This window comes from Fundulus heteroclitus, chromosome 8, assembly GCF_011125445.2.
Source record: "Fundulus heteroclitus isolate FHET01 chromosome 8, MU-UCD_Fhet_4.1, whole genome shotgun sequence".
Classification (NCBI taxonomy): Eukaryota; Metazoa; Chordata; class Actinopteri; order Cyprinodontiformes; family Fundulidae; genus Fundulus; species Fundulus heteroclitus.
The window spans coordinates 20,852,716-20,864,962 of NC_046368.1; the positions used below are offsets into that span (position 1 = coordinate 20,852,716).

At 41.2% G+C, this 12,247-nt stretch overlaps 1 protein-coding gene across 2 annotated transcripts in view; it reads right to left on the reverse strand.

The window, feature by feature from the left end:
• Positions 1 to 12,247, reverse strand: part of ntrk2b (neurotrophic tyrosine kinase, receptor, type 2b) — a 49,602-nt gene that overhangs the window by 31,423 nt on the left and 5,932 nt on the right. The window contains exons 1-6 of one of the 2 annotated variants that reach the window (XM_036140333.1): positions 9,045 to 9,806; positions 4,981 to 5,055; positions 4,825 to 4,896; positions 4,653 to 4,721; positions 4,407 to 4,558; positions 4,150 to 4,286 (exon numbers count right to left, since the gene is read on the reverse strand). In XM_036140333.1, coding sequence (XP_035996226.1) covers positions 4,150 to 4,286; positions 4,407 to 4,558; positions 4,653 to 4,721; positions 4,825 to 4,896; positions 4,981 to 5,055; positions 9,045 to 9,244 — 705 coding nt within the window. In that variant the 5' untranslated portion in view covers positions 9,245 to 9,806. Of the gene's footprint in view, positions 1 to 4,149; positions 4,287 to 4,406; positions 4,559 to 4,652; positions 4,722 to 4,824; positions 4,897 to 4,980; positions 5,056 to 9,044; positions 9,807 to 12,247 lie in introns of those variants that run through there. The other variant, XM_036140332.1, reaches the window with a different exon arrangement.

Here is a 12,247-nt window from a genome sequence, read left to right on the forward strand (position 1 = left end):
TTGCGGACATTAATTTATTTTCTAAACCGGAGCTTTCCGTCCATTGACTGCTCTTCTCTTGTTTGCCGCTATGGGTGTCGTCTTTCTTCCCGCTTCTGCATAGCAGGACGCAGAATAGTGGCGTTTGTCGAGTATTGTTGACATACAGGTCGGATAAATGCGACCCTCTGTACAGACACAGGTCGCATTTGAAAAGACATTCAGATACGTATCAGAATAGGACCATATATCCAAGTGGCCTGGGTCGCATTTGAAAAAAATCCGATCTGTGTTGTTCAGACTGTCATAAAAAATCAGATTACAGGTCGCATATGGGCCAAAAAATCGGAATTGGGTCACTTCAGGCTGCAGTGTGAACGTAGCTTAGTGATGTTACGCAGCCATCTAGCACATCCAGTTGAACGTCACTACAACCAGCTACGTTCTTGATACAAAATTATTTTTTTCCCGTATGCCTCATTCTTTATCATAATGCAGTACTCATACTAGATGATGAATCGCATAGGAACAAACAGTCACAACACCCCTATACAGGCTGAGTTTACTCGCACAGTGGGTTGCGTCGTGCAGGCCTCTGTGGACTCCGCGCGAGCCCATAGAAGTGTTATTAACTTGACACGGATGTAGTGCAGTACTCTCCAAAAACACAGGGGGCAGTACTCAACATAATTATTGGAAATGCAGTAAACAAGAGAGACAACAGTTGACGTCAAACCCCAAAAAGGCCATGTGCAGTATTGTAAACAGTCATGAAGATGGTGGTTTATGGCAACTAAACAGAAATAAACGTAGGGTTAGAGACGTACTTGAAGATGGTATGTTTGCCCGCTGCATACAGAAAGACGTGAATATGTGAAGATGGGAATACAGCCTGTCTTTAAATCTATTGGGATCTTTTTTAAATAAAGTTTTTTTTGTTTTTTTTTAAAAACACAGTTTGCTTACTAAATAAAGCTGATTGATTGACATACAGTGGGTTGTTGTTTTAGACTCACTTACTCTATAAGTGATGGAAACAGACGTCAAAATCTTTGTACCCACAAACCTGGCCAATAAACTCATCCCTGAAAGCCAGCAAGAACTGTTTGTACGTTTTTAGTTACAGAATAAGCAGTAACAACATAGCATTTACCAAAGTTGTGCTGCTTAAACTTCTGTGCCATTTGATGTCAGTACAGGCGAACTTGCTCGGCGAGGGCTCCTTGGATCCTCTATTTTCCATGAAACTTGGAGCGCGGTCCGTGCCAAGTTACAAAAAACTTGGAAGCGCATGGCCCGCGCCGAGACAATGGGTGGGACGGCACAATTGAGTCATTTTTATACATTCAAAATGTAATGTATAAATGTATAAAACTGAGAGCTTTGCTTAGCAAGATTTAGAATGGCGTGAAATGAAAGTGTGAGTATGACAAGGTTAAATCCCCCCCTGAGGTCTTTCTGCATGGAGTTTGTTTATCCCCCACTATGTGTCGTCTCTCTGACTGCTGCACCTTCCTTCCAAAGTCCAAAAACATGAACGTTTGGTTAATTGGTCTTTCTAAAATTGTCTTTAGGTCTGAGTGGGTGCGAGCATGGTCGTTTGTCCTGTATGTCTCTTTGTTGCCTGATGATGACCGGGCATCAGAGTCATCACAGGGCAACATTTACATTCTCCTCACTGTGCATTGGGGCAAAATAAACTCCTCCAGTCTTATTTTTCTCAATTCAAATTGTTTTAAACCTTTGAATTAATGGTTTGGCTATAGACATGAGCAAGATTGGTTTAGTATTCCTTTGCTTATAACCATTTGCTCTTTATAAGATCAACACATATGAAAGGCGTGTTCTTTTGGTTTTCCTATTTTTCAGATGTGAAGCAGGAAGTTACTGATTATTCTTTCAAAAGTCTTTAGCAATGCTGAATAACTTAAACCTAGAAATATATAACAAACTGTATTTATTTTATAGAAATTGCACTCAATTGTGGCACTGGGGAGTTTGTTAAAACATATCAGTCCATCTATTGTCTATATACACTTGATCTTTGCAGGGTCATATGAGGCCTGGTGGCCATCACCAGGCCTCATATGACCCGTTGGGCAGGGAGGATGACTGCTGGATAGGTCCGCAGCCCAAAACCGGGCAACACAGAGACACAAAGGATGAACAAACGTGCACACACACACTCAGACCAAGAGATAATTATAAAGGCCAGTTAACCGTTATGTTTTTGGACTGTATGAGGGAGCCAAAGTACCCGGAGAGAGCCACCGAGGGGTGGGGAAGAGTTTGTCCCACTGGGAATAGTGGACAAAAAATGGTAAGAATAAAAACATCTAGCTGTTTCCACAGTTTTAGATCAGTCAAAAGGTAATACTAGCAACAATTTATGTCATACTCTCCAGTGTTTAGCCACAGAACGTATGGCTCCACACTGTCTTGAAAAAAAAAATCAGAATATCCAAAAACAACCTGTGAGTTGTTCTGACGGAGGACATCTAGCTATGTAATAGCAATTTTAAAAATACTGGCGAACAAATCATGTATTATAAATAAACGAAACACGAAGAGATGGACTGAGGTTTTCTCATGGAATGGAATGAAAAAGCATCTTCTAACGAGGACTAAATTAGGACAACTTAAACCACACACAAGTGTATTACATTAGGAGCATTTTGATTGGGGGTTTGTTCTGTTTGAACCTTTAGACATTTACCCAGGTGTTCTCCTGACTGCTGAAGTGAGAGTGAACATCATGGGAAGATCATAGGTGCTGTCTGAGGTCTTTAAAAAAAAAAGATTGTGGCAGCTTATTAGTCCAGTAAGAGGTTGCAAGAAATTTGAAATCAGTCAGTCAGCTGATAGGGAAGTCGTCTACAAGCAGAGGGTTTTCAAAACAACTGTCATCTACGCCTACTGTGACTGTCCAAGTAACTTCACCCTGGCTGTAGACTGCAAGGTGCTGAAAATCTCTAAAATGTAATGGTAGGACCTACGGCACAATCTTGCTACTGTTGCTTTGAAGCTGAATGCTGTAGAATCAGAAATAGACTTCGCTGGTTAAACTTTCATGGGTGGTGTGCAAGGAGGACATTTTTGCTCTTCAAGAAAAGGATGAAGACTGGACAAAACAATTTGCGAGAAAACATAGACAAAGACCATGACTTCTGGAATAATGTTCTTTTGACAGATGGTTCTAAAACAGAAGACATGAGTGGCATGAACAGAATATAGTTTTCGAGAGAAACATCCTTGTGCCAGAGGATAGAGATGTAAGTGTCAAAGTTTCAGGGGGCTTTGCTCCTCCGTGAGATAGCCAACTCAACAGAGTCCACTATAAATTCTAGTATGCATTAGGGGGGCCTGAGGAAAATGGGAAACCCTCTGTAAAAAAAATGAAGCTGAAGCAGAATTGAATCCTGCAAGATGACAATGACCCAAAACAGACTGGTGAATCCACCATGGACTGGTTGAAGGTTAAGAAAAGGAAATACCTGGGCCGATTTAAAGCCCAAAACCTGGTCTCTGTAGATGCTGTGAGGTGACTTAACGTGGGCTACACATGCAAGAAAACTCTCAATCTTCCAGCTAAATGTGGGAGAGGTTTAGATTTTTTTCTGTTTACCTCTTATTAAATCACTTTCTTTGCCAGAGAAAAACACACCAGAAGCATGGATAAGTGAACTCTGCCTTTGAAAGAACTAAATATAACATTTAAACTGAATATAGATTGCATGACAAGTTGAAAACATAAATGATACTGCTTTGGTAACTAGTCAATCTAAACATTTTAAAAGATCAGGATGTATTTGGGCTGCATGGTTCCCTTAGTTGCTGGCACTGTTGTCTTGAATCAGGAAGACCCTGGGTGCAAATCCTAGCCAAGGGTCTGTTTGAAGGGAATTTCCATGTTCTCCCAATGCATGCATGGGTTCTCTCTTGGCACTCGGGCTTCCTCCAACAGTCCATACGGTCTCTAAATCGCCCTTAGGCTTAAGTGCATGGTTTGTTAACCTGTGTGATGGACTGGGGACCTGTCTAGGGTGTACCTTGCATTTCATGACAGTTCGAGCTAGGCACCAGCCCTCCATCACATCTTACCCAGATTATGTCCCTCTGGGCTTAACTTATTCCAACATTTAAAAGGGGCTTGAGGGTAAACCATCTCACCTCATAGGTAGTTGAGAGCATATCAAGGGTCCACTGGATCACAGGAATGGGGGAGCCTGAGGCACTGCACACAGCTTTGACATTACCCCCCTCCTTCACGGTCACAGTTTTGGGGATCAGCTCTACTTTGGGAACCACTGCAAGTAACATACAATATGTCATAATATATCAGAATATTGTCTCTAGCTTTCAATCCCTCCTGGCTCTGATGAAGCAAACATACTCAGCCTAAGAAACCCAACAGTGCTTTACATTACCACAGTCTGGTGGAGTGAGTGTGGAAAAGTCCCTCGTCTCCCCAGTTTCATCATTACACGTCAGCTCCGGACTGTCTATGTCTTCTTGGAGTCTTAGTTTGATCCACAAGTTCTCGCAAACACAATCCAGAGGGTTTCCAGATAGAAGAAGCCTTAAAGGAAGCGAACAAACAAACACATAAAAGATTGCGCTGCAGAAAGAGGATGTTGGGCTGCTGACAGTTTTTCGTTCATGTGTCAACTTACGGAAATGTGATGTTGAAGTTCTGAAACGTTCTCCATGACAGCATTGAGAGATTGTTATCTCTGAGATTTCTAAAGGGGGGGGGGGGGGGGGGGGAGAAAGGACAGAAACGGTGAAAAGCCAAACAGGGGGAACACGTGGGACAAAACAACTTGACTGTAAGATGCTGCTTACACATATTGAAGTCTTGTGTTGTTATAAAACGCATCTGAAGATATAGATGTCAATCTCGTCCTTGTCACCGTCCTGTTAGAAGTTACAATGCACAATTTACAATTTACTTTGGACAAGTTTGATATCTTACTGAGCGCAAATCAGTGCAATACTTACAGGTTTCTGAGGTTTATGTAGTGCCTCAAACTGCTGTCACTCATGTCAAACAATCTGTTTTGATTGGCAATGTATCTGTTGAAGGAAACCAGATGTTAAACTTGTTATCATGCAAGTTCTGTAAAATTATCATTTTACAATTGTTACACTAAGTATTGAGGGAGATAATGTTGAAAAATATAGTGGATCGTATTTTATTCAACGGCATCTTTTGTTTCAAAATGTGAATAATTTATCTGGAGCTTATTGTTGTTGTGTTAAGTATATATAGTATTTTTTTATGTTCATTTCAACAAATTTGAACCCAGGACTGTATGAGGGAGCAGTTGGTAACACTGTTGCTTTGCAGCAAGATGATTGGGGTTCAAACCCCAGCCTAAATGGAGTTTTGATGTTCTGCCCATGCATGCCTGGGTTATCTCTGGATACTCCTGCTTCTTCATCCCACAGTCCAAAAAAAAAACAAAAAAATTACAGTTAGGTGAATTGATTAAATTAAAATTCCCCTTGGGTATATAAATACATGTGAAATGGCTGTTTGTCCTGTGTGTCTGTTGCCCTGTGGGGAGCTGCCAACCTGTCCAGGATGTACCTTTATTCTTGCCCAGTGAACGCAGGGGATAGGCTACAGTCCCCCCATGACCGTGTAAGGACAATGGGGTCTGGGTCTAGACAATGGATGAATGAATGAAACTACGATCTGCAGCATGTTAAATCTGAAATCTGTTGATTTCAGATTGATGTGCAGCTGACAACAAATACTTGAAACGAAAATGTATGAACACTTTTCCACTGAGTTACTAAGCAAGTTGCCCGTCCGTCTGTTGTCTATGCCCCATTATCCTTGTCATTGTTGGGGCTGGTGCCTTTCTGCAACACTTATTGGTGCGTGAGGTGGGGTCCAGCCTGGACAGACTATTACACAATTAGGGGTTTTAGTTCAAAGCAGGAAAACACAGAAAAACTGTTTTAAGCTATGTTCACACTGCAGGTCTTGATGCTCAATTTCGATTTTTTTTTTTTGCCTGATATAACACTCTATTTTTTCTGTTGGTCCTTCATGCTACTAAATAATTGCACCCAGCACCAGACAGCACCAGACCAGGCTCCAAAGCAACACAAGATAACGCAGATAACAGAAGTAGACGTCACACAGCAGCGAGCTGTTTACAGAAGGTATAGCGGACGTCACTGTTACTTAAAGTGTTCCATTAAGCTTCGTTAAAAACAAACAAAAAACGCAAATATTGGACTCTTTGTGTTATTATGAAGTTGTTGAGCAATGGGAGTCAACACTATTAAGACCACATCAAAACAAGTTATTAGTGGTATTTTTTTAAGCTGTTACTGCTACTGCTGTAAAGACGTCTGTGTGGACGTGTGGTGAGAGGCAGGACAGTGACGTAAACGTTGGATGAAATTTGACATGACCGTTCAGATGGCAAATGCTTTAAATAATGTATCCGAATTAGTACCACATATTAAAATTGCGCAAATCAGATTTTTTTGGGGGGGGTGAAAAGACCGGAATTGGATCATTTACACTGCCATGAAAAAGACGGATATGTTTCGCGTATAAGCAAAAAGATCAGATTTAGGTTGAATGCTGTGTGAATGTAGCCTAATTTACCTGAAGATTACTATATATATTTAAAACTAACCAAATTAGCTACCTATATTCCAAAAATCAACTGAATTGACATGTGTACCGTCCTTAATTGGTTTAGGTGAGGTCACATTTCAGGTAAAAGTTGGATGCAGTTTTGAATTCAATTTTCAAATTTAATAATGAAAGATAATGTAAGCAGAAAGCCTCTCTGTATTAGGCAGAGATGTCTGTGTTGCTTTTTTTAAATAGTCAAAACATCATATTTAAGGTATGTATTTTTTGTCTTGTTAGAGTAATAAAAGGACTGTCATACAATTGTCTGACATTAATTTTAACCACCAACAAAAGATCATTTATCAAAGATTGTTTGATGAGAGCCTAATCTAAATATCTAAAAATAAAATTGAAATCAAGCATTTTTATTGATTTTAGTTTAACAAAGTTTTAACGCATTTAATTGAAGTGAAACAATATAAATTCCCTAGATTAAAAACTTTTAAAACATGGTACCTGTATTAATTTCAAACCAACACATTGTTTGAAAGTGCCTTCATTGCTCCGTAAGATAATTTGATTTTAGATAAAAAACATTTGAAAATGTTGCTAACATTCCTATTTTTAATGCAAAAGTAATGCAAAACTCATTTATTTCAACTCAATTATTACTTTCACCCAGCGGTTTTAGAAGCACATTGCATATTAATTGTGTTACCCACATTAAACAGAAAGTCCTATTAGACATTATAAGGTTTATGACTTTATTTTCCTTTAATCTGATAACTCTCAAAGCAGATGTTCACTAAAAAAAGATAATTTATGTCAACCTAGATACAACTTTATGTTGGGTGAAACCACATCCTCACCCTGTTGTGTTAAATCAACTCAGGTCTGGATTGGTCCATATTTGACACATGTCTGCTTTAAAATAACCCAAACAGTCCAAGCTGGACCAAGCATAGACTGGCGACCTGTCCAGGGTGTACCCCGCCTCTCGTACATTGACTGCTGTAGATAGCATAAGTAGTACATGCACACTAGCTTCAGCCCACAGGAAAATGTTGATCTGGTTATATAAAACAAAAATACTAAGAGTGTTATCTACTGTAGGTAAGAGATTAACTGCTTATGATCTTTCAGCTAAACCTAATTTTAAGAAAGAAATCTGAACCATTCCTTTCAGGAAGTAACTGTTGGCGGATAAGTTTACTTTATCACAAGCTGTTGAGAAAGCAAGTACTGTACATCGAAAGCACATTAGTGGTGGTTGGTGGTCACAAGAGGAGGGCCCACGTATCTAATTCTGCCCCTGTGCAACTTTTGGCCAGCTCTGCATTTTGGGTTATTTTTTTTTAACTCTGCAGTTTTTTTTTTTTTTACAGTATATGATGAGATCTCATTTAAAAGTTAAGGAATGATGTGTTTATTACAGTGCAACGAACAGATCAAGTGATGCAATTTATGTTCCGCTTTAAATCTAATTAATAGCTTTTGGAGGCAAGTGTAGAAATTTCACAATTCGTTGGGTGCTGGTTGTCGTTTTTATTCCTTATTTTTGCTTCTTTTTCGCCGGATCTGAACAAAATGAAGAAGTAATTTCCCCACAAAAGGCGCCTGTTAAATGACATCCATGATGGCTCCAGCGCGTCTGCCTCAGAAAAAAAAAAAAAACTAACCCAGTCTCCACCACTCCGTGCAGTTGTAGGCTGTGTGGACTTTTGCAGCGTTGTAACAGGCACACTCACAGGCCTACACACTGACGCAGATAAGGGCGCACAACTCTAGACAGCCTATTGCCAGCTGTACACAACAGATAAGATCTTCTGTGTAATCTGTCAACAGTATGGTCATTTTGACATATTGAGGATATCTCACTACAACCACCTCCACCCAACCCCCAAAAATGTCTTTCTTTTTTCCTTTTTTTTTTAAAGAGGCAGCGTGAAGACCCCCGAGGCGTCGCTGCTGGGCCTGAGCATTTTACTCCAGCGTTCTTTACCTCTGGAGCTGTTTTGGAGAGGACAACACACTGATCCAAAATAAGCGTGACGCGCACTCGCGCCACCTTTACGCACACGTACATGAACGCGCGACCACTATGCACTACACACACGCATATATATATATATATATATATATATATATATATATATATATATATATATATATATATATATATATATATATATATATATATATACTGTGTGTGTGTGTGTGTGAGAGAGAGAGAGAGAGAGAGAGAGAGAGAGAGAGAGAGAGATCTGGCAAACCTACCGGTTAGATCGCGTTTTTCATATCATAATATCATAGCCGAAGGGATTACTAATATTATTGTTATGCGCTGGTCATGATTAAACATCATGCACCCTATGGTTTGGTGTCACTACAACCTGTACGGTGGAATGGAGCTATCTGCGTCCCTAATAAGTTTACTAGATGATTTTCCGCGCACACTTACATCTCGGTGATGTTTTCCATGTCATCTAGCGTAAGGACAGGGAAATCCTCGATCCCCGGTTCGGGATCAATACAAACAATCCTTGAGATGCTGCAAGTGCAGGATTCGGGGCAATAGGCATCGCTGGATCTCCACAGCCCCATCAAAAGCACATACAATCCAAAGCGAGCCATGCCGTATTCCCCCGTGCAGGAGTCCATCGCGGGGCCAGTCAATATACCCCACGACAGAACGGAATCTGGTCAAACTGGAAAAAAATTGGGATTTTTCACTTGCCGCCCTTTACCTTGGCCAAGTTAATCCTTCCGATTCCGCAGAAGGAGAAGAAGTAAGGGAGGGGGATAAAAAAAAAAACAAGACTGCGCTGTCGGTTGGGAATGCGCAAAGCCCACGGTTTTAATATCAAGATGCCATGGACTGGCCTTCTCCGTCTCCGCAGAGCTGGTATCACGCTACTGCATATCGATGCCGCGAAGAAAGGTGTCAAGTGCTCCGTTCTGCCGCCGCCGTCGCCGCCGCCGCCGCTGCTGTTGCTGTCTCACTCCTCCTTTTGCGGGCGCCCGACTGCCTTAGAAAACAAATATGAGCTGCTCCAGATGTTCAGAGATCAATAGGCAGGAGCCCCCCGTGTGCGCTGATGGGGAGGAAAGCTGCGCGGCGGAGTGGAGGGATGCGTGGTGATGCTTCGTGTGTAGGGGAGGAAGGCTACCTGCATTCGTCTATCGATCATCACCGAGGACGGGCGCAGCTCCGAGCCATCCCTTTGGGAGGGGGGGGGGGGGGGGGGGGGGAGGGGGGGGGGGGGGGGGTGGTTGCGATGGTGATTTTATGTCTGACTTAGATGCCACCGAAAAATGCTTATCAGAGAAGCATCGTTTTTAAAAAAAAAAATGACGCGTTCCCAAAACTTAACAGGCGCTGCAGCAGCAGCGTGATTATGCGGGCGGCTAACTAGTGGCCAGCTTTGGGCCAACAGGACCCACCTGTCAACAAAGACACGGATACAAACTACTGTTGTGGATACTCTGAAGCAATGCGATGGATGAAAGCCTGAGCCTTTTCCATAACAACGCCGTCGTACGGCTGCCCATTAGGCCCGCTGTGACGTACGGGTGACGCACAAGTCGGGGTGCATCTATGAAAAATAATTACCTATACTATGTCTGCAAACTTCAAATAGGTCTCACTCCAATCACCGAGCAGAGCCCAGATGGATGTCTGCTATTTTGTTCCTCACAGTCTGAGCGCCATCTTTAGTGTCTTTTCTCACTTTTTGTAAATCTGATTAGAGACAGTGCATTAAAAAAAACAAAAACAAAGTGTCAAGTCAAGGTTGAAGTTTAAAAGATAAACTTGACCTCTCAAACGCATTGGAATGAGGAAAGGCCACACCTAGAATTCAATCAAAAAGGTTCACATATTTCATAAATCTGATTTAAAACGTGACATGCACATAGATTACAGAGCCACTCACAACTATTTTTTTAATATTCATACCTGATCAAATGGCAGCAAAGTATGCGTTTAGGCTTCAAGAGGAGTTGACAATGAACTGCTGATGGGCTATAAATTAAAGCATCAAAATGGGGAGGAAAGGGATTCAAGTAGCTTTGGAGGTGGCACGTTCGTTGGAACTTTGTGTATTTTAGAATTTGTTGACCTTTATGGGCTTTTCTCCCAGCCGTCTCAAAACACCAAATGTTTGACTCTCACTACAACAAAAGATATGAGGACCAACGTTGTCCGCACAACACATCAAACCCCGAAGCTGTTTAGCTGCAGCTGCAGAAGACCTGTGGGTGCTGCGCCTGTCATCTAAGAACAGAATCACCAGAAATGGGCAAAAACACATTGGATGAACGTTGCCTGGTCCACCGAGTCTTGCTTGCACCTACAGTATTCAGAATTTAGCATAAACAACATGAATGTTTATGGATCCAGATATAAGGATCATGCCATATGGTGGCAGTGTGGGGTTTTTCCTTGAAACACTGTGGACTCCTTCCTCCCAAATGGGGATCAGTTAAACACCACAGCCTACCCAAGCTTTGCTGCTGACTGTGCTGACCTATGCGGCCAGTCCTCTGCCGGCCACTTCCAGCAACAAAATATATGTCAAAGCCCAAATCATTGTGAACTGTGTGACATTGAGCAGAAAAGTGTCCAGACATTTTTGGGGACAGGTGCTCAATCTACAGATTTTATTTATAACAAAACACAGCGGGACGTATTTAACCGACATATTCATTTATGCTAACACAGTCGATACGTGTCTAATTAAACAGAGTGACTAAAATAACCAAACATATGAAATAAATGAATACCAGGCAAACGCAGACGGCGCTGATCCATATTGCACATGCTTTTTGATAACCACACAATATACTGAATAATCATAAAAAAAATATGCCAACTAAAAGATGATCAAACATTGCTCTGAATAAATGAATTAAGAATAAAGCATCCTATATTTTCTATAAAACGTGAGTATTTACAAGAGGCGAGGGTCTCTGCTGAGGTGAAAGGAGCAAGATCTTTCAAGCAGCTACTTGACAGAATCCTCTACCTTGTTGCCATCTCGGACAAACGTCAGTAAACAGCTGGACAAGGCTGTAAAATCCCAGATTTCATGAGTACAACATTTGTAGGCTAGGCGTTATAAATGGATGCTCTTTGTAAGAAAAGGCCAACGCGTTCCCTTTTATTTTAATTTTTTTCAGGAAACATCGACCCAAAAGTCATATAATGTTTTCAGTGGCGCTATACTGTTTATTATTGTGATTCATTTTGCTCCAAACAACTTTGGGTATCCCATAAACAATGAGTTTACCAGTCTGTCTGATGCTACAGACTACAATAATATTTTTTATAACAGACGGCTGCAGGAGTTTGGCCTGGAGCTCTGCACTGAGGGAGGAGCAAGGCGCGGGATTGTGCGTGCCGTTGCTCAGGCTGGGCCGATTGCTCAAATAAATGCCTGTCAAATAAAAAAAACACTTTTTGGGATAATTAATGCAGAGAGGGTGATTTTTATATTTATATGTTGATGAATGAGGATCAAAGTCTACCACAGGTTCCACACTAATGTTTTTTTTTTTTTTGGAGACTCCTTTTAACAATTAGCAATTAGTCTGGTTTCTGGGTGAACTTATTTGTACTGCGAGACACAGGCATCTTGGGTTTGATGGTCATCATGTCAGATG